We start from the raw sequence: 24,852 nt of genomic DNA, 5'->3' as shown, positions 1-24,852 counted from the left end.
CAATCCTTCAAGATTTGATGAGCGGAATACACACATTGGAATGGATTGGAATTCGTGCATAGAAGACCGGTTTTTTCCCATCAAAATTTACCCTTTCATAATCATTGCAACAAAATTTGTTCACTTTCATCACACAAAATCATGAAACCTTATTAGGCTTGTCAATTAGGCTTGGATTGCTACACACCTTTCATTATGACACTTGAAAATGCACAATGTAATGAAAATTTTTGCCATATCCAATCGAATTGGCATTCGCATCACAATGGCAATGTAGATCAATCATTTTCGATTGGGTATCAATTGAATCATCCAAAGTCAATCAATCAAATACACACCGATCTTTTAGGCCAAATTAATCATCATAATTGGTAAAAAAATACCAATTATTCATTGAAGTACCGGATTGCACATGCCATTGAATAGACACACACACCCAAATTTAGGCAAAAATTTTATGCAACTATTCCATCAATTTCACATTGCAATGCACAAATTGCAAACTCAATTAAGCATAAGTGAATGCATGCATGCTCAATTTCTAAAAACTTAAACTATTTTCACCCAATCAAGCAATGCACACTCAAAAAGTAAGCACAAATGATCGAATTTTTCGCAATTGGAAATGAATTTAGGCTTATACCTAATGATTTCACATACTTTTCATGAACATTTGACAATCAAAAAACCATTTAGGTGTCCCAATTGATCATCAATCATTGAAAATCAAGTGGTCATGGATGGACGCACACACTCAATCATTGAAAATCAAGTGGTCATGGATGGGCACACTCAATTTTTGCCCAATTTTTTTGGCAATTAGGCTTATCCAATGATTGAATTAGCCTAGCATACACATCATTTACATGATTTCATACTCACGTATCATCAATTCCATCACTTTATATGCATGTACACACTAAAAATTAGGTGCACACACACTTGAAATTTTTGACAGTTTTTTGCCTCTTTGGTGTATGCACACATACAATGATTTTATGCACACATGAATTCTTGATGATAATTAAGCATTATTTGGATACACAAAAATTTCATTAGTCACAATTTGACTATCAATTTCAAGTGTAGGTCAATTTGTGTTACATACCTAATTTTAAAAAATAATTAGCAACATTGAACCTCATTAATCAATCAAGAATTGACATAACAAGTGAGTGCACTTACATCGTAATTACACTCCAAGCTATTCCTTTGCTCCACGCGAAGTCGCATCATTGCACACACAAGTGTGTGCACCATCAAATCGGCTCCAAAATTGACCATTTGTAAGTCAAAAAATCACACACTCAAATCATCAAATTAAGCATAAATTAGCACAATTAACTTGATTAGAGTGATGATTCCACCTCTTGCAAGGGGATTTCACATACTTTACACTTCAAATGTTAGTGGTTAGGTTAGCAAGGTTAGTAAAAATTAGCATGAAATTAGTAAAAATTAGCATGGAAAGAAGCGAATTAACAAGGGTTAGCATGAAATTAGTGAAATTGGGGGTGGAATTGGGGGTTTGGGGTATTCATAACTTAACATTAGCATCAATTTCTTGCACAACATCATCAAATCAAAACAAAAAATGAGTTACACACACTCAAAAACCAACAAAATAAGCAATGAAATTACTCTATTCTACACATCCTAAACTCACTAGCTTAGGTTATCGATCCCGGCAGCGACGCCAAATGTAAGGAGGCGTTGTAGCATGACCTAATCGCAACCCACAAAATTGTCAAATCGTGGATCGGCAACCCAACTAGGGCATGGAAGCATGAGCCTAAGATGTATAGACATAGAGGATTCAAGGGATCCTTCTACTCATCATAGAGAGAAGCCATGGAAAGGGCTTCCTCTAATCAACAACACATTCCTACTTACTAATTACTTACACACAATCACGTGGTTGAAATTAACCTCTCACATCAATCACTCTATTCACAACTACACAAGCATGCAATTAACATACCTACTCCGCATTAGTGTGTCCATTCCGGCACAACCCCTCAATGCGACTACGTATGCACACACACTAACCGCACCTTGTAGAGAGAGATAAAGAGAAAGGAGGCATAGCCCTCACACACCATGGCCAATGGTGTGGATAGAATAGATTAACTCAAAAAAGGGATTAGAGATCTACCATCACACTATTACAATCTCATTCCACATAATCAAACAAAGAAGACTAATAAGAAAGAAAGTGTAATTGATTATTAGAAATCAAGAGCTACATGGGCATGAAAAGCCCATGAGCCTCATAACCATCCACTCTACAAAGAGGAGAACTACCCAAGAATGACTTCTCATTAACCATAGGGCTCTTTTATAGCTTTGGGCCTCAAACCTTTCAACTATGGGATAAAGTTAAGCTCTCTAGCATAGACTCATACAACTTTGGAACTCCTAAATGAGCCCAAGCCCTATACAATGAAAAGAAAATATTGTACACTATAGCACATCCACAGCTTGGTGCATAATTGGTGTAGCCGGTGTTAGCCACTGCTAGCAGAGAAGCAAGTTCGGATGTGACCAAAAGCTAAGCACTGTAGTAGTGTGTGGTACTCAAAGACTCTCAAACTTGCAGTGAGCATAATGTGCACAATCGATTTGACTCTTCTCCATTGCCCCAACACCCTATCTCACATCGAAGGAAATGGGAGCTAAGCTGAATGGCTGCGATAGTGCGTATCATCGACAAGGGGATAGGCTCAAGCATGTAATTGTGAGTACAATTTCCTCTTTCAGTGAAGAACATGGTTTTGTAGTTGGGGGCAATATGGGTGGTGTAATTATGAAGCGTGACCCACCAGATTTCTCCCAAGCCGTAATACATTGGCATTGTAGAAAAGCTTCATTCACTTGGGAGTAAATTGAAGCATCATATACCAAGTGTAATGCACCCCATCTCCCAAACCACTTCTTTATGTCTTGCATCCATTCCGTGCTCAAGATCTTGCTTTTATGTGTCTTTTGAACTCTTTTGCTTGCTTCCCATGCAATTGTAGGAAGTCGATGTGAGGGGTTTTGACGCATCTTTATCATGTACTCCACAACCCTTTCCATGCCCATAACCTCAATTGGAAGACATCCCGACTCAAGAAGTAGAGCATATATGGTGTTTGTGTCTTCACTTGGAGAAAGTTTGTGAGAAAACGCTTTTGGATATTCTCAAAACTCTTTCCAAGTAGACTTTGAGATGCTCCCGTCCCACACTTCAACCCCATAAAGAAGAACCGGTGTCACCAATGCATCAAAAAGATACTTCTTGAGAACCCAAAACTTGATGTTTCCCGCATTACACATGTTCTCAAATGCATAATATGCTCTCTTTTTCGCTTCCAAACGATGCATAGCACATTCATGCCACTTGTGATTGAACGAAACCTCAAGGCCAAGGTACTTAAAGCTCTCAACAACTCCAAGTGTCTCATTGTTGTACACAATGTATGGCTTCTCCTTATGGTTGGTTTTCACAAGCATAACCTTTGTCTTGGATTCTTTCACAATCAGTCCACTATGTAAGCAAAAGTTCTCAAGGACAACCATAAGCTTGTGTGCATCTTCTAAAGTGTGTGCTAGAAGCACTACATCATCCGCATACAAAAAAAGCATGATTACCGCATTGCAGATAGTGACCTCTTCAATGCCTTCTTCTTGCATAAAGTCAAGTAATCGATGCATAGACCAAAGAGAGTTGGTGACAACAGACATCCTTGTTTAACCCCAATAGTGCTTACAATTTTTTTTGAAATTTCTCTTCCCATGCGTAATTGACAAATCACCTTCTCATAGATTCGAGAAACCGCAAGCATAAACTTACTTGGCACTTGGAGTTCTTCCATCCTTCTCCACAAATTGTAACGTGGAATCATATCAAAGGATTTCTTAAAGTCCACAAAACAACAATACAATTGTTTGCCTTTCAACCGACTTTCCTCCATGAGAACACAAAGAGTAACAAGATGATCAATGGTGCTATGGCATCGACGAAAACCCGCTTGTGCCTTTGCACGCTTGTCGTTATCTTCAGCCCAATCACTCAATTTCATCTCCATTATGCACCCAAACAACTTTCCCATAGGAGACCCAATCATGATAGTCCGGTAGTTGTTTACATTGTTTATATCCCTCCTTTATGCAATGGCTTAACCCAATCACTACTCCAATCATAAGGCATACCATGTTGAAGTGCAAGGTTGAACATATGACACATCCACTCATGGATAAAATCTCCCGTCCATTTGATCATCTCCAGCTTGATACCTTGAAGATCTCCCTCTTTGCAATGGCCAACTTTTCAAGCCCACCGCATACATCCTCAATAGTAAAAATAAATAAAATTACATGGGAGTGAACCATAAAATGGATTTTTTTCAGCATTTGCTTGCTCATATAATTGCCTACAATGTGTGTACATATCCACAAGACTCAAGTTACCAAAATTCTCAACCCGCTTGTCCCTCAAGTTTCTCCAAAATCTTCCTCATGCATGTGCCTTTTCTTGGACTTGAAAAAGTTGTTGCTTTACTTCCCATCTTCTTCTCTTCTTTTCAATCAATGCCTTGTATGTATGCAAATGACTTTGATACTTGTCTTTGTCCATAGTTGCATCAAGCTTTATCAAGGACTTTCGAGCATCTTAACATTCTTTATCAAACCACCTTTTGCGTCATCTATCTTTGTGATACCATGGAGATGCTTTATAGAAAAGCATTCTTCGGCACAAGAACAAATAACTTTCTTGAAAGCTTCCCATTTAGTTTCCCGTTTGAAATCCATACATAGTGATAATTTCTCTTTCTTTTGGCTGAGATTATCATGCTTAGTTGCTTCTCCACATGAAAGGTCAATACATAATGTGCGATGGTTGGATTCCGGGGTCCATTGGCCAAACATAAAACTCTTTATGCGATACATGATGGCTTCGGAGAGTAGCATATAGTCAATCACATTATCTCTATTATGTCTCCTGCATGTAAATCCATTGGTTCCACTACACAAAGATACACAGTTAGCAATGAGCATACACATGTGTAAAAGTAACTTTCCATAGAGATTCGGCTCTTTCTCATCCATTAAAGAACGATCATACAAGTGAACTTCCTCCAACTCCCTTGAAATGTATGGCATATCAAATTGTTGAGTATCATGTTGCAATGTTTTTGTGCGAGCATTGATATCCCCAAATACAATAACATCATATTCACCTTTGAAATAAGCAATGTCTTCTTCTAAATAAAAAAATGACTGATCTCTATCCATGCAAGCATAAAAGGGAGAATCATGATGAGGAATGTAGCAACCAGCTACAAAAATGGGTGCTCTTTTTGGTGTCATAATTTTCAGCCATACATAACGTTTGTACTTGTGATCTTTCACAATTGATACAAAATATTCCAATCCTTTTTTAACCATACATGCTACCCCTCCTTGTCCTCTTTGTTGCTTAAGATTCTTTGACCACATCAATGAATTTACATTGCAATTCTCCAAGCCGTTAATCCTTTGTGTATCATGCTCCCAAGTTTCAACAAGAAGTACAACATCGGCTTTGCTTGTTAGTTCATCAATGCCAACCCCCGCATTCCATGGGTATCCATTACAATTCCAAAAGCATATTCTCAATTGTAACTCGGTCTCATAGGTCACGCATCCCTATTTGATCAAGGGACTTGCCTCCTCCTTGGCACATTTTCTTCATGAAGAATCTCCTTGTTTTTCTTATTCTTTTTCTCATATGCCTTGCGACGCATATTTGTTGCTTAATAGTGCAATCTTCACATACAAAACATTTTGTATCCCTCAAATAGATCCAACTATTATCAAGGATAATCTTTTGCTTGGTCTCATCCGGCATGGTGCATACAATTGGCCGTTCTCCCGAGCGAGGAGCTCCTTGCTTCCCCACTCTATGTGCTCCATAGACCATAACTCCGGACATGCCAAAGTGGGTTTTGAAGAAATCTTCAATAACAATGGCAAGAGAAGGAGGTGTCTCTAGCTTCTCTTTGGGAATTCCACAAATAACAATGTTCTTGGAATGTCTCTCGCGTTCCTTCAACTCTTCCACATCCACATTCTCAACATTCTTTGTTTGAGCCATATCTTGCATGAGTGAGGAATTAGCAACCACATTGCTACCACATACATCAACCCAAGACTTATTTGTGAATACATTTTTCATATTGCATACATCCCGGCTCATGGTATCAAATTTCTCCTCTTTCAATACATGGTCATGCTCTACTTTGCTCATCCGCTCCTTCAAAGCATTCAAGTCCACAAGAGAGCCTTTACATTCCTTGATTTCCTCTTCAAGTTGCATCAAACATATTTTTTGCATCTCAAATGTCCTCTTGAGATTCTTATTCTCAACCACAAGTACCCTTAGTGTGCCATTCTCCATTGCAAGTGCTTGTAAGTCTTCGCCTTGTTTGTTTACGGTCTCTTGCAATGATACCAAGTATGCCATAATCATGGTTTTTGATGTCGTTGGTTGGGTGGTCTTGTTGCTATCTCCACATTAGGAGATCTTGGATCATTTTCCACAATGGTTGTGGACCTGTTGAAGAAGAAGAACCCTCCAAATAACCATGAGAAGTTGCTACATTACTGTTACCACCTTTTCTTTGAGCAGCAATAAAGGCATGTTCACTTGCACGTTGTCTAGTCCTATTTTTTCTAGAAAGTGACTCTTGCAATAGCAATATGCATAATGCATCAAACTTGACAACTTAAAGATTTCCTTGGGTCATAAGTCTCCAAGTAATAGCAAAAGTCTGGTAAGAACCTGGCAAAGCATCAAGAACAGTTTGCACAAGGAAACTGTCTGAAATGACTTCACCTATAGAAATAAGTTGCTCATTGATATCCTTGACACCAGCAAGGAAAGTGTCCATGTCATCTTCCTCGTGCATAATCTTTGACTTCAGCTCTTTACGCAACAATGCAATTTTTTGTTCATTGCAACTTGCATAAAGTCCAGGCAGAATATCCCAAGCCTGTTTTGCAGATTTTGTTTGAACGAATGTGGGAGTAATAGTACGCTTCATAGACAATGAAATCAATGCATGAGCCTGTGCATCTTTTAAATCCCAATGATCTTGCTCAGTCGTAGGCAAAACAGTTGTGGCAGTAGCAACCCTGCCACCAAAACCTGCAACATCGTCAACATCCTCGGAACCAGGACTTACATCAGTGCCTTGCACAATGTTCGAAACTCCCTTTGACACAAGGACATGTTGCATCATGTAAGCCCACATAGGGTAATTGTCCCCATCCTTAGCAGCAAACATCTTAAACACATCTGTGTTGTTGTCAGCCATGGCGAATGCATGTACTTAGATGTGAAAACTACCCAAAAAGAGGAAAAACGAAGTGAGAACAACACGTGTCATATAGCACAGACCTTAGAAGACTATATAGGACATGTTATGCAAAAAAGGCAATGACAAAAATTTGCACAAAATGACAAAATAGCATGTGCATTATTGCCTGTACTGGAAACGGAGGCCGAAATGAGCCCAAATCAAAAATCTGAGCAGACGGAGGCCGAACGCTCGCCAAAGCTCATAGAAATTGGAGAAAGTAAGAAGGCATATGCTGGAGCTGTTGGCAGCTAAGCCCCGGAGGACACAGCCTGCTTCGATACCAATTGTTGGAATTAGGGTTGCAAGAAAACAAACACGTCTTGGAGAAGAGGAAGGAAGCTCAAGGCACACAATAGAGAGAGTATTACTTAGTGTGCAATGGAAAGATAAGATAGCCCTAGAGTGATGGGCGTATATACAATGCACAAGGTGAAAAACCTCCTAGTGAGGGAAAAAATGCCCGACGGTCCTAAGTGTATTCACACACATCACTACCACATCTATATGGTAACAGAAGGCATTGGTTTTTGAGAGAGATATCAGCCTTGATTTCTCAATACTGCACATTGAGCCGGAGGTAGAGGTAAAAAGTTGAACAATCTCAAGGGCTCTTCTTAGCATTTTTTACTTAGCTTTAAGAAAGAGCAAAGAGTCATCTGCAAATAAATTTGCAAGCTGTTTCTTTCCTCCAGGCAGTGAAAGACCTTGAATTTCCCCTTTCGTCGCACTGTCCTCAAGTGAAGTCACCAGCGGGTGAGAGCCAATAGAAAAAAGCAACGGGGCAACCTTGCTTGATCAAGCGCTTGACCTCAAACCCTTCCACTATCTTGTTGTTGAAGAGGAGCTCATAGTAACTTCCTTCCCCCAACGTGCGGACTATCGCACACATTCTGGGTCCAAATCCCAAAGCCTTCATGGTTGCCTCAATGTATGACCATGAGATTCTATTGTAAGCCTTGTCTAGGTCAAGCTAGAGGAGGACACATTCTTGCTTGGTGAAAGAAGCATATTCAATACCGACCGTGGTAGCCAAGAGGTTGTCATAAATTGACTTACCTTTTATGACTCCATATTGGTGGGGGGTGATGATTCTATTCAAGGTTGGAGCCAGTCTTAGAGAAATCACTTTAGTAATGATCTTGTACACAACTATCATCATGGAGATAGGCCACCAATGCTTCAGCAAAGAGCAACATACCAACTTGGGAATAGGTTTGATCAACCCTCTTTTCAAGGTGGCATCCAATTACCCCTCCAGTAGAGCATTGTTAGCAAGTTGCACTATCTGGATTTTAAGGTCCTCCCAAAACTCTTTGAAGAATTCGGCAGTTAGTCCATCCCACCCAAGGGACTTGCCCTTCCCCATCGCCGGCAAGGCATTCCAACATTCATCAATAGAGATTGGCCTCTCCGATGCTTTTGCTTCAGTAGGTAGTAGGTCACATTTAATTGTACCAAGCAAAAGGGCTCTGGCCTCCTCGATCCCTTGAGCGCAAACTTTTGATTGACCAATATTTTGACTGACATGGTCGAGCATGAGCTTGGCCATAGCACTCTGGTCTCTTACTACATTCCCCCTCTTGTTAGTAATTGCTATAATAGAATCCCTTCTTCTTTTAACTTTGAGAACTCTCAAGAAATGCGCATGGTTAGCGGGCTTGGGTTTGAGGGCAAGCTCTCTCTTTGGCAATCTAATCTTATTAATCTCCTCAGTTTCCAAATCAGCGAGACATGCTTTGGCCTCCAGCCATCTTTTGTGCTCTTCTTGAAGAGCTCTTCCTTCTTGCTTTCTTTTGGCTAGTTCCTCTACTTCTTCCTTCAACTACCTGTTTGCATCCTCTCGAGCCTTTTTCACTTTGGGCCTTGCTCGTTCAATTGTTGATTGGATTCTAAACACCAAAGAGGGCAAGGCTCAAGGGTCAACGGCTCCCACATCCTACCTTAGCTTGCAAAGGGCCGTCTTAGCTAAAGACCTGAAGAGGGGGTCCTTAAAGAGATGATCCCCTGAGACTAACTTTTTCTTCTTCCCCTCCGAGGAACACGCGTCTTTATTGGCCCTGGCTATGTGAAACTTTAGGGGAAACGGATCCGACATGTTGTTGGAGGTATCGACACATAGCTCGCAGATGAGGGAAGCCAGTCCCCGCCTGATGGGAGATGTAGCATTTGTCTAGATGAGACATCGTGTTGGCATATGGAGGCTTGTGTATGTCATGCCAAGAGAGATACTCCATGGACTTGCATTCCATAAATCGAGCAACACCCATTTCTCCACATTGCCTGCCATTCAGATTTTTCAAAACCAACCAATAGACTAGCCGATCCCGTCTTGTCCTTGCAAGCTTCAACCATGTTAAATCCTCCCATGATGTAATAGTCACCTTCGAGAGGTTGTTCCCTGAGATCCACCCAAATTTTGGCTCTCCCCTTAGCATCACAAGGAGCATAGATGTTGATAATGGTGAAGGATTGGCCTACCCACTTGATTCTTTCCCCAAGGACTCTACCTGAGACGTGGTTAACACAACCTGTGGCTCCAACTCCCTCTCAAAAATGGAGAGCACCCCACTAAAACCCAGAGCGCCATCACCATAGAATACCAACTTATTCCCTATAGCCTGCTTCCTGTAGCAAGAAGCATCAAGGTGGTGCTTCTAAATTAGCCAAAAATTCGTAGCTGCTTTTATGGCCTCCTCCTAGAAGAGAGTGCTTTTCTTTACAGACTTTACGTCTTTCACATTCCATGAATAAATATGTGCCGTTTATTAAGGGGAGAGTGGGACAAACTCCTCCATGTCTGAAGAACCATACTTCACGGCCTCTCCTTCATTGTCCTCCTCCACCCCATTCAACTAAGAAGCGGATAGATCAAATCCTTCATATTCCTATCCTATCTAGATTGATGGGGGCTTCTTGATGATCTGGAGGATTCTCCTTGCGATGGAAGTTGCTTGCTCCAACGTTTTCACTCTCTTGCACTTAATCACGGAAACTTGATGCCAGCACTCGTCCATCGACTTAGGGGCCGTGGGCAAGATAATTTTTTGATGCGGCTTGATAGGAGGTTTGATACTAGGGAATGCAGTAAACTGCAAACTTGATGAGGCTTGGCTGTTGATAACTGATTCAGCAGTCGAATGCTTTTGGGGAGTTTCCTTATGAGTGGAAATTTAAATTACTGACTACTCACTTCAAAACTCACAAATAACACATAGTTTTACTGATAAATGAATTATAATTTATGGTTGTCTACAAAACAATTTAGAGTACATCCCTAATGGATGTACCAATTACAATATCAATAAGAAAATCCACCCTTTTTTTTAACGGACAAAGAATACATTGCCATGTAAGACACTATCAACTCCTCAAAAGTTAACCTGCATTGTGTCAAACTTGGTAGAAAAGACATGTGACCTCCTCGAATGAAAGAAAATCTCTTTATCATCAATCTTCTTTGATGCAATACGAATCTCCATGATTTATAGCACGAATCCGAGTCAAAAAACTTTGAGTAAAGGATAAAATTCAGAACTTTTGTTGCTTGTCATAGAAGTCAATATGCCGAAAAAAATGCTTTCCACAATAATAAGTTTTTAAAAAAAACTGGTTCAAATTATTAAAAAAAAAGGTTGATATTGATGTCATCGAAAACGAGTAAATACAAAAATTTGAGAAGTTTGTTAACTTTGTAAAACTCATCAAAATCACCTAAGAGAGTTGGCGAAGAAGGCCTCTCAATGAAACCCAAAATAGGTTGGCCAAAGCATTTAAAACCTCTATAATGTGAACAAGAAGCAAACCATGGTGACTAGGAGTGTTCTGAGTTTAGGATACCCATAGAGTCAAAATTCCTTCTTGAGGCTAGGGGTTCGTGACAATTGTCCTCTTCTTCTTACTCCTTGTAAAAGGTTGTTCCCACGAGCTCTTTGAGCCACAACTATAGCAAGCTTGGAAGAGAAGATAGCTGTGAAGGAAGCTTTGATGCCAATTGTTGTTCCTCCATAGCTAAGGAAAGAGATGAGAGATGAAGTGCATAGTAGGGGAACAGAGGAAGCTTGCACATAGAAGTGTTGACCAAAATACTAAAAAACATACTGATTCACTCAAACCCTTACATGTATTATAGACCCCTCTACACATGCAAACTCACTCCATTTTTCTTTATGTGTCCTAGCCACACACCTTTAGATGCCACTTTTCAAGTTTAGATTCCCCTCGTTGGTTGTGTGATGAAGCCCAACATCTTGATTCTCAAAAGGAAACAAGAATAGCCAAGTCTAGTTCATGCACTTGTTTGTTTAGGTGTTTTTTCCAACTACAAGTATTCTTCAGAGCAAAAAGAGTGCTTGAAATAGAACATGTTAAGATGGGGCATTTCGAGCACCTTTTGCACAACACAAGTGCACATATTCTCAAAAAAAAAAAGAAATTGAAATTGAAATTTTTTGGCTATCCACAAATTGTTTGAAACCTAGAAATTGAAAATGCTCCTATAATTTACAAGAACTCAAACCACCAAATAAAGTATGCAAAAAATCACTTTTCTAACATGACTAAGAAATCATATTATTTGATGATTGAGAAATTTGTTTTGCAACAACGGTCATTGAAATAGCTCGTGCTATGCAAGCTATTTCAGTGTCTATTTTGGTAAGACAATATCATGCCAAATGGGTCCATAATTGAGAGAGATTTTCCACTGTAATTAATTTTTTCTCTAGGAGTGGATCTATAAAACTTGTTATTGAATACCAATCAACTACACATATGTGATTTTATTGGAAAGAAAAACTTTGCTAGCATTTTTCACATAGAAAAAAGTTTTGTTGTGGCAAATTAAAAAACCATAAATGTGTATTTGACGATATGCAAAAATGCAACTAGCATAATGACCATGTAAAATCAAGTCAAAATATACGTGCTAAACGTGTTTTATAAAAGAAAGTCAAAAGTGATGACAACTTTTGGTCACAATTTGACTGCTGACAAGCTACCGTAATAACATAAACAAATGAAAAACAACCTAGCCTACTTAATATATCTCACAATGGCTTCCTAGAAAATAAATTCACTAGCTAGATAGTCAAAATAGTGAAAGCAATTCTAAAAAGAACAAAACGCTAAAAGAAAGCTAATAAAGAAGAAATATAGAAATGTACATATGGAAACTAGACCACAACAAAACTCTGTGTGTGTGTTTGTGTGTGTGTGTGTGTGTGCGTGTGTGTTGTACTTCTTGTTGAAACTTGGGAGCATGATACACAAAGGATTAACGGCTTAGAGGATGACAATGTACATTCATTGATGTGGCCAAAGAATCTCAAGCAACAAAGAGGGCAAGGAGGGGTAGCATGTATGGTTAAGAAACAATTGGAATATTTTGTATCAATTATGAAAGATTACAAGTACAAACATTATGGCTGAAAATTATGACGCCCAAAAGAGCACCCATTTTTGTAGCCGGTTGCTACATTCCTCATCATGATTTTCCCTTTTATGCATGCATGGATAGAGATCGACCATTTTTTAATTTAGAAGAGGACATTGCTTATTTCAAAAGGGAAGGTGATGTTATTGTCTTTGGGGATATGAATGCTCACACACAAATATTGTAACATGATACTCAACAATTTGATATACCATATATTTCGAAGGATTTGGAGGAAGTTCACTTATATGACCGTACTTCAATGGATGAGAAAGAGCCGGATCACTATGAAAAGTTACTTTTACACATGTGTAATAGCATAGGTATGCTCATTGCCAATGGTGTATCTTCGTGGAGTGGAACCAATGGATTCACATGTAGAAAACATAATCGGGATAGTGTGATTGACTAAATGCTACTCTCTGAAGCCATCATGTATCGCATAAAGAGTTTTCTGTTTGGCCAATGGCCCCAAAATAAAACTATTGTATTGACCTTGCATGTAAGGAAGCAACTAAGCATGACAATTTCATCCAAAGGGAAGAAAATTTATCACTATGTATGGATTTCAAACGGGCACCAATGTACATTGAATGGTTGAGCAAAAGTTATGGATGACAAAGCTTCAATATATCGCGCCATTGGAAACTAAATAGGAAGCCTTCAAGAAAGTTATTTGTTCTTATGTCGAAGAATGCTTTGCCATAAAGTATGCCCATGGTATCATCAAAAATAGATCACTCAAAAAGTGGTTTGATAAAGAATATCAAGATGCTCAAAAGTCCTTGATAAAACTTGATGCAACTATAGATAAAGACAACTATCAAAGTCATTTGCATACATACAAGGTATTAATTCAAAAGAAGAGAAGAAGATGGGAAGTAAAGCAACAATTTTTTCAAGTCCAAAAAAAAAAAAGTGCATGTGGAAGATTTTGGAGAAACTTGAGGGGAAAGCGGGTTGAGAATTTTCGTAACTTGAGTGTTGTGGATAAGTACACACATTGTGGGCAGCTATATGAGCAACCAAATGCTAAAAAAATGTCATTTTATGGTTCACTCCCATGTATGCCCTCTTTTTTACTATTGAGGATGTATGCGATAGGCTTGAAAAGTTGGCCACTCGCAAAGCAGGAGATCGTCAAGGTATCAAGCCGGAGATGATGAAATGAACGGGAGATTTTACACATGAGTGGATGTGTGACATGTTCAATCTTGCACTTCAACATGGTATCCTTTATAATTGGAATACTAATTGGGTCAAGCCTTTGCATCAAGGAAGGGATGTAAAGAATGTAAACAACTACCGAACTATAATGATTGGGTCTCTTATGGTAAAGTTGTTTGGGTACATAATGGAGATGAAATTTGTTACCATATACATGTGGTAGTGATGTGTGTGAACACACTAGGACCGCCGGGGTATTTTTTCCCTCTTTAGGAGGTTTTTTTCCCCGAGCATTGTATATACGCCCATCACTCTAGGGCTATCTATCTTTCCAATGCACACCAAGTAACACACTCTCTATTGTGTGCCTTGAGCTTCCTTCATCTTCTCCAAGCTGTGTGCATTTCTCTGCAACCCTAATTCCAACAATTGGTATCAGACCAGGTTGCGTCCTCTCGGGCTTAGTCGCCAGCTGCTCCATAACACGCCTGCTCACTTTCTCCGATTTCAGTGAGCTTTGGCGAGCGTTCGTAGGTCGACAAATATTTCGAGAAAGCTCTTAGAGCTTAGTCTACATAATCCTAGCAATCCTGCTGATGTCACTCTTTACCAAATTGTTGTTGGCTGTCTCATTTATGTATGCAACAGGAGGCCAGATATTCAGTTTGCAGTCTCACAGGTCAGCAGATTTATGCATAGCCCAGGGTTTAAGCATTGGAAGGCTGTCAAGAGGATTTTCCGCTACCTTAGTGGTACTTTACATCTTGGCTTGTTTTATCCCAAGGGGGGATCATTGCCACCGGACTTACATGCTTTTTTGGACTCAGGTTGGGCTGGTTGTTTTGACGCGCGAGTGTCCACAAATGGTTTTTGTTTCATGCTTGGCAGTTCATGTATATCATGGTTGAGCAAGAAGCAACCTACTCTGGCCACTTCGAGTTGTGAGGCTAAGTACAGGGCAATCTTCACAGCTACGGTTGAGTGTGTATGGCTCAGACACCTTATAGATGATTTGGGTGTTGGACAGGACACTGCCAACTACACTGACAGTCAGAGCGCATTGACAGTTGCGAGGAACCCAGTTTTTCATGCTCGCACAAAGCACATTGAGGTGCATTACCACTATGTCAGGGAGAGGCTCTCAACAAGAGAGATCAGCTTGGCTTATGTGCCAACACAGGACAACCTTGCCGATCTTTTCACAAAGGCATTGTCTCATGAGAAGCTTGAAGCTTTCCGCAAAGCTTTGGGCTTACTCTCCTTTGTGGACTGATCATGTCCTCAGGGCATGGTACTTCCCTTTACTCATGTGTCAGCTCTCGTTCACCGCATCACTCCAGGGGAGATTTGTTACCATATACATGTGGTAGTGATGTGTGTGAACACACTAGGACCACCAGGGCATTTTTTCCCTCTTTAGGAGGTTTTTTCCCCCGAGCATTGTATATACGCCCATCACTCTAGGGCTATCTATCTTTCCATTGCACACCAAGTAACACACTCTCTATTGTGTGCCTTGAGCTTCCTCGTCTTCTCCAAGCTGTGTGCGTTTCTCTGCAACCCTAATTCCAACAAAATCGAGTAATTGGGTTGAAGAGGATGACAGACGTGCAAAAGAACAAGTGGGTTTTTGTCGATGCCATAGCACCATTGATCATCTTCTCACTCTTCGTGTTCTTATGGAGGAGAGTCGGTTGAAAGGCAAGCGATTGTATTGTTGTTTTGTGGACTTTAAGAAAGACTTTGATATTATTCCACGTAGCAAGTTGTGGAGAAGGGTGGAAGAACTCCAAGTGCCAAGTGAGTTTATGTTTGCGGTTTCTTGAATCTATGAGAAGGTGATGTGTCAATTACGCATGGGAAAAGGAATTTCAAAAAAATTTGCAAGCAATATTGGGGTTAAACAAGGATGTATGTTCTCATTAACTCTCTTTGGTTTATGCATCAATTAATTGAAACAAATAGTACTTGACTTTATGCAAGAAGAAGGCATTGAAGAGGTCACTATTTGCAATGCGGCAATCATGCTTTTGTTGTTTTTGGATAATGTAGTGCTTCTAGCATACACTTTAGACGATGCACAAAAGCTTATGGTTGTCCTTGAGAACTTTTGCTTGCACAGAGGGCTAATTGTGAATGAATCCAGGTTATGCTTGTGAAAACCAACCATAAGGAGAAGCCATGCATTGTGCACAACAATGAGACACTTGAAGTTGTTGGGAGCTTTAAGAACCTTGACCTTGAGGTTCCGGCCAATCACAAGTGGCATGAATGTGCTATGCGTCGTTTGGAAGCGGGAAAGAGAGCGTACTATGCATTTGAGAACATATGTAATACGGGAAACATCAAGTGTTGGGTTCTCAAGAAGTACCTTTTTGACACATTGGTGACACCTGTTCTTCTTTATGGAGTTGAAGCGCAGGGTGGGAGCATCTCAAAGTCTACTTGGAAAGAGTTTGAAAATGTCCAAAAGCGTTTTCTTACAAGCTTTGTCCAAGTTAAGACACAAATACCATATATGCTCCCACTTCTTGAATGGAGACATCTTCCAATTGAGGTTATGGGCATGGAAAGGGTTGTAGAGTACATGATAAAGATGCGTCAAAATCCCTCACATCAACTTCCTACCATTGCATGGAAAGCAAGAAAAAAAGTTCAAAGGACGCATAAAAGCAAGATCTTGAGCACGGGATGGATGCAAGACATACAGAAGTGGTTTGGGAGATGGAATGCATTACACTTGCTACATGATGCTTCAATTGACTCGCAAGTGAATGAAACTTTTCTACAACGTCAATGTATTAAGGCTTGGGAGAAATCTGATAGGTCACGCTTCATACATTACACCACCCATATTGCCCCCAACTACAAACCATGTTCTTCGTTGAAAGGGGAAACCATATTCACACTTACATACTTGAGCATATCCCCTTGTCAGCGATACGCACTATCGCAGCCATTCGGCTTAGCTCCCACTCCCTTCGATGTGAGACAGGGCGTTGGGCCAATGGAGAAGAGACAAATCGATTTTGCACATTATGCTCACTACAAGTTCGAGAGTCTGAGTACCACACACTACTAGAGTGCTCAGCTTTTGGTTACATCCGAACTTGCTTCCCTCACATGACTTAGACCTGCACACTTTCCCCTCCCAACCACAATGTGGGCTCTCCATTGCGACTCTCATCACCACAATTTTGGAGCATCGAGAGTCACTCATCAGCCACACACATACTACATCACATGTAACTTTGGTCCCATATGTTCTTTCTGCATGCCAACCATCGAGCCTCTGGCCATTGATTGCCCCACCGTTTGTTGACGGGGGCGAACCAGACTGCCTTGTGTATAAGAGCAAGGTATATGCCTCTAGTGTGTGGAGGTATATGCCTACAAGTTAGACACTATTTAAACACTAAACCAAGTTTTGTTTTTCGACAAACTCTTCCATCAAGACCTCCACGATGGTGTCCAAACTATGGCACTTCCCATCCATAAACTAATACCTCATGGAAGATTCACCAAAAAAAAAATGGGTGAGGCCCCTTAGTGTTCTACCCATACTTTGTCCAAAATGCATATACGTGTGTGAGTGTGTGTGTGTGTGTGTGTCGGGGCGACCGGGGGGGGGGGGGGGGGGGGGGGGGGGGGGGGGGGAAGAAGAAGAGAGTTTTAACGTCGTAGGAAACTATCCCAAGAGATCTTAAAGATCTAGCCACGAGGAGTTGAACTCAAGACCTATTATGAGTGAGAGAGAGAGAGAGAGAGAGAGAGAGAGAGAGAGTATGTGCGTATGGTGTTTCCTGCACGCCCGGCTGACCCTACGCGACCTCGATCCCCTAATCAGCAATCAGCTACCTCTGCAGCAGTCAGCATGTTGTACAATTCTCGTCCCTAATCAACTAGCTGCACAAGTAGTTTCCTCAGCTCTGCAAGTGCAATCGACGCCTCCGTACATCAGCCTACCAGTGGTGCGGCAATTAGCTTTCAGTGTGCATAGCCTTTGGCGTCGTCTGCTTAGTTTCTGCCCCTGGTCAGTGGTGCTCAATCATCATCGAATTACATCAGGATCAGTACAAACAGTACTCTGCTAGAATTTGGACTGTGATTTTGTACAGAAGTATGGAAAAGGCACTGATGCTTTGTTGTATGCTTGATGTGGTCTCATGTACATACTTCAGTGATCTTTGTACAGAGTTCTTCGTGGTGTTTTATCTAAGAGTTTTCTCTTTGGGTAGCGTTTTGTTGGTATATCTCCAAATCTTTGTGTGTGTTTAAGCAACGAAAAGCCATGGGAAACTTCTTGTCTCTCACAGTCAATGGGTCATGTAGCGCTTGAGTGTTAAATTGCATTATTGGAAACTATCCACATGGCCATTGCATGTTCTCTTGCAAGTCGTTCAAAGTATTTTGATGGCTTATGTGCAGTTCTTTTTGCCAATGTTGCGCCATTCTCTCAATCATTGACTTTATCTCATTTGTGGCAAACTAATGCTTATAGAAAAGGCCTACGGTTGATGTCAATGGAGAAACTTTGCACTCCCAAGCACTTTGGCTATCTTAACATCTTGGACTTGTTCCAACATGTTCTTGCTAGGCAAGCCATGTTGTTGTCTGCTCTTGTGCAACAAACTTAGCCTTGAGCTCTTATGATTGCATGTTTGTGTCGACATGTTGTTACTTCCTCCTTTGGTCACCGGCAACCTTCTCTTTGGGAGGTCGTGTTTGGCAAGATGGAAGGACACATTCCTGGTTGTTCACTTACTTCTGGTTTGATTTTTACTTGGAAAGAGGTTACAATTCACTTATCATGGCATGGTTGACAACAAGAAGGGAATTTGCTTCAATTGGAGAGTCTTTATTGGAGTCTAGCATTCCCTACTTGTTTGGTTGATCGTTTGTGTCGCAAGGTTTACTTTCTCTCTTGTCGTGGCCTTCGAGCAATTGGTGAGTTGGTGATGTGGTTGATGATGGGGTGCACTTTTCAATTTCGCCTTGCTGCTTAACATTTTGGATTGGGCATGCATTACAGTCAGCTTTGGAGAGAGTTTCAGCACATGCTAGTTGACTTTTTGCCCATTTCACCCTTGGCTGATAGCGCTCACATATCTAATTGGTTTTTTCGAGACACACCGTTTGAGGCTATGTATGCTAGACAAGTGTATGCTCTTCTTCTACCACAGTCCTAGAACACTGACCATTGTAATGCCCTATGGTCAATGCACGAGTCAGAAACCTTGTGGACGAAGCCACTCTTTGCCCTCTAGAAGTGCCACTTGCCTATTGTGTTTCTCTGGCAATGCTTGCTCAGAGTTCTCGCAATGGGCTCATTTCTCAATGCAAGTCATATGTGCTCTTCTTGGTGTGTTCATGCTCCACTACGGAAGAGATTGTTAGTCACTTGCTTTGGGATTGCTGCATTACTAGAGATTTTCTTGGCTTTTAGCAACGTGTGCGGATCTGTCCTTCAATAAAAGAAGACATAATTACTGAAAGTAAAACACATACTTTATGGTCTTCCACAAAGGGCTTTTGGCATTCTCCCACCTTTCTTACAACGATTTGCAATCTTCTTTATGTGGGTCATACTTTGGGCTTATTGGACCTGTGGCCTCAATGTAACGGCTACATGTTCCTTTGCTTCGATGCAAATTCCTTTCATTTTTTCAAGCTTTCCCTTCTGCAATCTTTACATTTTGCATGGGAAATCGATGATATCACCTCAAAGATGCATCAAGTTCCCTATGAATGCTTTTACATCTCTTCCACAAATGAACACTTGTGTTATGCTTATGTAGATGATCTTTTCAATGGGTTTTCCTTGCCATGAGGTTTTCCACTTGTAAATCAATCCCAAAGATGAACAAAAAAGAAAAAGAATGTGTGTACATACATACATAAATATAGTATAGTTTGTAGAGTTCCACAAGAGGGATGGAATGAATTCACAGCTACATAGAACAAGAGAGTTTCAACCAAGAAAAATTATTGATATATGTGGAGTTGCTCTATGAAGAAGAAGATGATAAGAAGGAATGTGGGAGGTTTTGAGAGTAGAAAGGTGCCTATGCGCTATAAGTGCAACTTCTATAGTTGCTTTGAGAGAGTTTCTCCTCAGCGATATATTAAAAGGTCACATGGCTTCGCCTTTACATTTCTCCAGACTCTTCAGGTGTGGCTTAACCAACAAAAAAAAGGGCAGTTTCCTAATGTGTGTGAGTGGGGTTCGCATGTAAAAAGTCCAATTTTATACCTTTTAACTGGCTACTTTCTTGAAGCTCTGAACAGATACAGCCTCATTATTGCAGACTTGCAGTTCTATCCATCTTCCAGACCTACCACCTTTATCTTGCTCATGACATACAAGCCTAGCATGGCACTGCCATGGGGACAAGCCTGTTTCAGCATGCTCAGAAGAAGAAATTCATCACTATTTGAGAGAGGAGAAGAAGAAGATTATATTAACATCTTCAAAAGGCCAAACTCGGCCTACGAGAAAAAACAATGTACATATGTAGTCATCCCAAAAAAACCGGAAGTGAAAGAAAAGACTATAGCTAAAGCTAACTCACACACACACACACACACACACACACACAGAGAGAGAGAGAGAGAGAGAGAGAGAGAGAGAGAGAGAGAGACCCAAGGATCCATGGCGTCCATTGTTGAAACTACGAGTAGAACAGATAAGATATAACTTTTCGCGCATGCACTTCTCCACCCTTTACATGCCCCCCTCTGTGCATGTGTGGTGCAAGCATTTTCCAACAATATCTTTGTCTCCAGATCAATAAAATTCAGTGTACCTACAAATCTCTAAGCTGATGGCAATTTCATGGGAAAGAAGAATAACTCTCTTGAATTCCCTCCTGAAAGATAACAGTTTATCATCAATTGTAATACCTTATAATATTATTTTTTTCATGAGGATCATGAAGATTGTGCGACCATGCAGAAAACGATTAAAAAAACAGGGAAGTGAGGTTCTTACGGCTGGCAAAACTTTACCATGTTACAGGTAATGAAAAGGGCATACTTACGTCTAGGTTTCCTAGGCCTGCAGATGATGAAAATACCAAACATCTTGTAAGAACTCGGTAATGCACTGTCAGGTAAAATATGTCGGTAAGAACTTAATCTACTTACATGACTCCACTTTGACAGAGAGAGCCAACCAACAAAGCTGCAGCAAGTAGAAGGCAACACTTGCACCTGCCAGAAAAATCTAGCGATACCTTCAGAGACGAGAATCGCTTAGAACGATGACATGTATAAATTTCTTGGAGCAAGCAGAGGAAGTGTTCTTAAGGTTTTCACAAGAAAAGACTTCCAGGTGGAGAAAAAAACGGACAGCCATGTATATAAAACAGAGATCTAGCGTCCACGGCCCCGTCCCCTCCCACGCCCACGACCTCGTCCCCTTCCCATTGGTTTTCCTGCAAAGGAAAAATCAAGGTCACAAACCACAATCATGAGCAGGACTTAAACAGAAAGTTCGATTGATGAAAAACTTTTGCTTTGCTTACCAGCTGTGGGCTTCTTTGGTCGAACTTTTGGGGTATCATCCACAAGTAAAGTATCCAGGTTTAAACTGTCAGGAAGGATGTAGTAGCGTATGTTGTTACCTCTCACGCTGAGATGATCCAAGGTCACAGGATTCTTCCCTCTCAAGGTCAATTTGACAGTCTTTAGATGAGTATTCATGCTTATATCAACACCTGACCAAAGTCAGAATTGAATCATTAAGATTCCAAAAGGACAAAACCCCACAAACGCAAACAACATCTCAGGTGGCAATCCTTTAAGTTCAAAGCATCAATTGCTTCAAGAGAAGAATCCCAGCAAGCTCTGCCCATGTATAAAAACAACAACAATAGATGCTCACAAAAGAGCCGAAACCTTTCTACCTAGCATAGGTAACTCTTCATGCCTTCTTGATCTCACAAGATAGTCAGCAGGCCAAAACAAGTTGGCCCATTGGAAAGAATAATGGATCCTATTGTCCACCAGACACCCCTAGGAAGTTGAATAATGAGACAGCAACCTCTTGAAGTCGTCTTCCTGTGTGATACTATGAATATAGGGCCTCACCCTGCTTAAAGAGTAATGAAACTAGAGATCTTTTCATCTGATGGTTTCTACTGAATGATGACAGTGTCTAATGATACTTGGTGCGATGTCAGTTTTCAACGGAGAATGATCACATTTTTTCGAAGACAGTATGTCACAAATTGATGGCGTGGCATGACTGGACCGACCATAACAGATGGCTTTAATGCTTTAACGTGCTTTTTAACACGTTACACAGTTGAAAATAGTAGTTGACTTTTAAGTTGCTTTTATGTGCTTTTGGGACCAACTGCCCATAAGTAAGAGGCCAGGGTATCATTAGCATTTAGATCATGTGAATGGACTTGTCACCTCGATAGTTCATCAATATAATGAAGGAAAACTCCCAGCAGTCTTAGGGCCAACATGCCCTGCACGGAACTCTGCCTCATTCTGTCATCTCAGAATTTGAAGGTGAAGTATTACAGTTCTCTTCCAGATGTTTTAAGTCTCTATCAGTAATTTTCTCATTAGCACATGGTGCTGGCCAGTTACATCCCTGCTCCAAATCCTCTCTCTCTGTGTCACAAATTGATGATGTGTCAGCACTGTACAAATTGCTTACGTAGACAACTGTACGGAAACCCCGGAATTCGTGCTGACTACTGCTGACGGGCTGCATACGGTTTTTCCGCAAAAAGCGCTGACATGCCATGTGGACAGCTGTACGGATTTCCGCCAAATGAGTTGGCTGCTTTTTCAGTTTTTAGGCTAGCTGCTTTTGGGGCTCTGCTTTTGGGGCATCCCTTGTAAGAATAAATAGACCCTTAGGGGCCTCATCTACAGAGCACCTGGACGCAGAGTCTGAGAGCAGAGGTCCCCTCAGGAGTTGTACTTTGCTCAAGCATTGATATAAAAATAAATACCGAAAGGGACGCTAGCTTTTGGGGCCAATAGCTCTGGGCACGGAACTACGCCGGGCCGTGTCGACTAAATTGAACTGTGATTTAAAGCTATGAAGTGTTTTAAGGGATTCTCTCATGTGTCGGGTCAGATTCCTCTTAGGGTGCCCGCCCTCGTGAATAATAGGTCTTGAGTTCAACTCTCCTCGTCAGATAGATCTTTAAGGTCTCTTGACATCCAGAATGCAGATGAGGATGGATTCTAGTAGTAGTAGTGTTTTTATTCTATTTCTTTTGTACCCATACATGGTATCAGATTCACTATTTTGTAACAGATTGGTCTCATAGGTCATTTTGGCCTTTTGAAGACGTTAATATAACATTTCATCTCTCTCTCTCTCTCTCTCTCTCTCTCTCTCTCTCTCTCTCTCTCTCTCTGGCTCGACATGCACGACGCCCGGTCAGACTACTAACCATGGAGGAGATTGATGAGATCCGCCAGCGACCGATGCTGGATCTCTTGTGATCTAACTATCCCAGCTAGCTGCTGTTCACACCTAGTAGTTTAGGATTCCATAGTATTTTATTGTGACATTTGTCATTTCATTTTTGTCATTGTTGTCATCTTGTTACTCTAACTCTGACTTTGTATCAGATCCACCACATTGTAACTTTCTGGTCTCATAGGTCACTTTGGCCTTTTGAAGACGTTAATATAACATTCTCTCTCTCTCTCTCTCTCTCTCTCTCTCTCTCTCTCTCTCTCTCTCTCCCCCCCCCCCCAACAGAAAGCAAAAAAGACCGAAAAATGGATCGAAATTGTCAAGAAAGGGAAAGGCAAGGAAATAACTACCACCCCCACACCAACCATCATCAACCTGACACTCGAAGAGGAGCAAAGGAGACATGTGCGGGCCTTACACGTAAGGGTTGGCCTTAGAGACCAAGATAATGTAGACAAAGAGGTGACAGAACTCATGACCTTGGTGGGGATCAACGAGCAGACGCATACAAGGGCTTGGAGAGTGGGCACTAAGAAAAGTGGGAGCAACGGAGAAACCTCAAAGGAAAGGGCGCTCATTCTCCGCTTCCCCTCCATGGAAGCGAAGAAAGACTTCTTGAAGAAGAGAGCGACCCTAAAGAAGACGGGCATCTTTCTTGGAGATGACCTCACCCTCTCGCAGATTGCTCATATGCAAGAAGTAAAGCGGGAAATAAGAGAAGCAAGGGAAAAGGGGAAGATCGCCTTTTACAGGGATGGAAAGGTGGTGATATTGGAGCGACGCCCCGCATGACGGTGCGAGACCTATGGGACCACACTAAAGATGGCAACCTGGAATTGTAACGGGTCACTCCGTCTTGATGTAGGGGCCTTTGAGGATAGCTTCATGGGGAGAGACATCATTTTCTACTCTGAGACGCATCCAGCACCGGGACAATCCATGCCACAGGTGAGCGGATATAGATGGGAGACAGCCTGCAGACAAGAGACCATATCGGAGCATTGAGGACGGGGCTCAGGGGGAGTGGCAGTTCTATTCAGGGAGGAACTGCAGCCAATGATATATATAGCACGAAAGGATGAACAGGCTAGGTACATGTGGGTGAGGCTCAAGGCAGAGACGGGCAGATACCTCTACATTGCTATTTGTTACTTCCCTCCTAGTACGTCAGTATATGCATCACCTAGAGGACAATCCCCCTTTGCTATTTTGGATAATGACATATGGGAGTTTTCCAAGGATGGTGACATTATCATACTAGGGGATTTCAATGCTAGGACTGCCCACCACCATACAATATTTTATGATACTTCCGAAGAGATGCTCAGGGAGCTGGACGTCACAAAGATGGGTCTATCCAGACTATCACAAGATGAGGAATACACTGAGTATGGTAGATACTTGATAGATATGGG

At 41.1% G+C, this 24,852-nt stretch overlaps 1 protein-coding gene across 6 annotated transcripts in view; it reads right to left on the bottom strand.

Moving 5' to 3' along the window:
* Positions 1-20,645: 20,645 nt before the first annotated feature.
* Positions 20,646-24,852, bottom strand: part of LOC147455095 (small nuclear ribonucleoprotein SmD1a-like) — a 38,779-nt gene continuing 34,572 nt past the window's right edge. The window contains exons 3-7 of one of the 6 annotated variants that reach the window (XR_015188315.1): positions 21,510-21,701; positions 21,335-21,419; positions 21,130-21,195; positions 21,024-21,040; positions 20,646-20,852 (exon numbers count right to left, since the gene is read on the bottom strand). Coding sequence is in view for 2 of the 6 variants with exons in the window: in XM_086513937.1 (XP_086370063.1) it covers positions 21,358-21,419; positions 21,510-21,701 (254 nt within the window). In the remaining 4 variants the exon portion in view is untranslated. Of the gene's footprint in view, positions 20,853-20,945; positions 21,420-21,509; positions 21,702-24,852 lie in introns of those variants that run through there. The other 5 variants (XR_015188314.1, XR_015188312.1, XR_015188313.1 and 2 more) reach the window with 5 other exon arrangements.

Source organism: Adiantum capillus-veneris, chromosome 6 (genome assembly GCF_014529385.1).
Source record: "Adiantum capillus-veneris isolate H3 chromosome 6, ASM1452938v2, whole genome shotgun sequence".
NCBI lineage: Eukaryota > Viridiplantae > Streptophyta > Polypodiopsida > Polypodiales > Pteridaceae > Adiantum > Adiantum capillus-veneris.
This window is presented reverse-complemented; position numbering and strand designations above follow the sequence as displayed.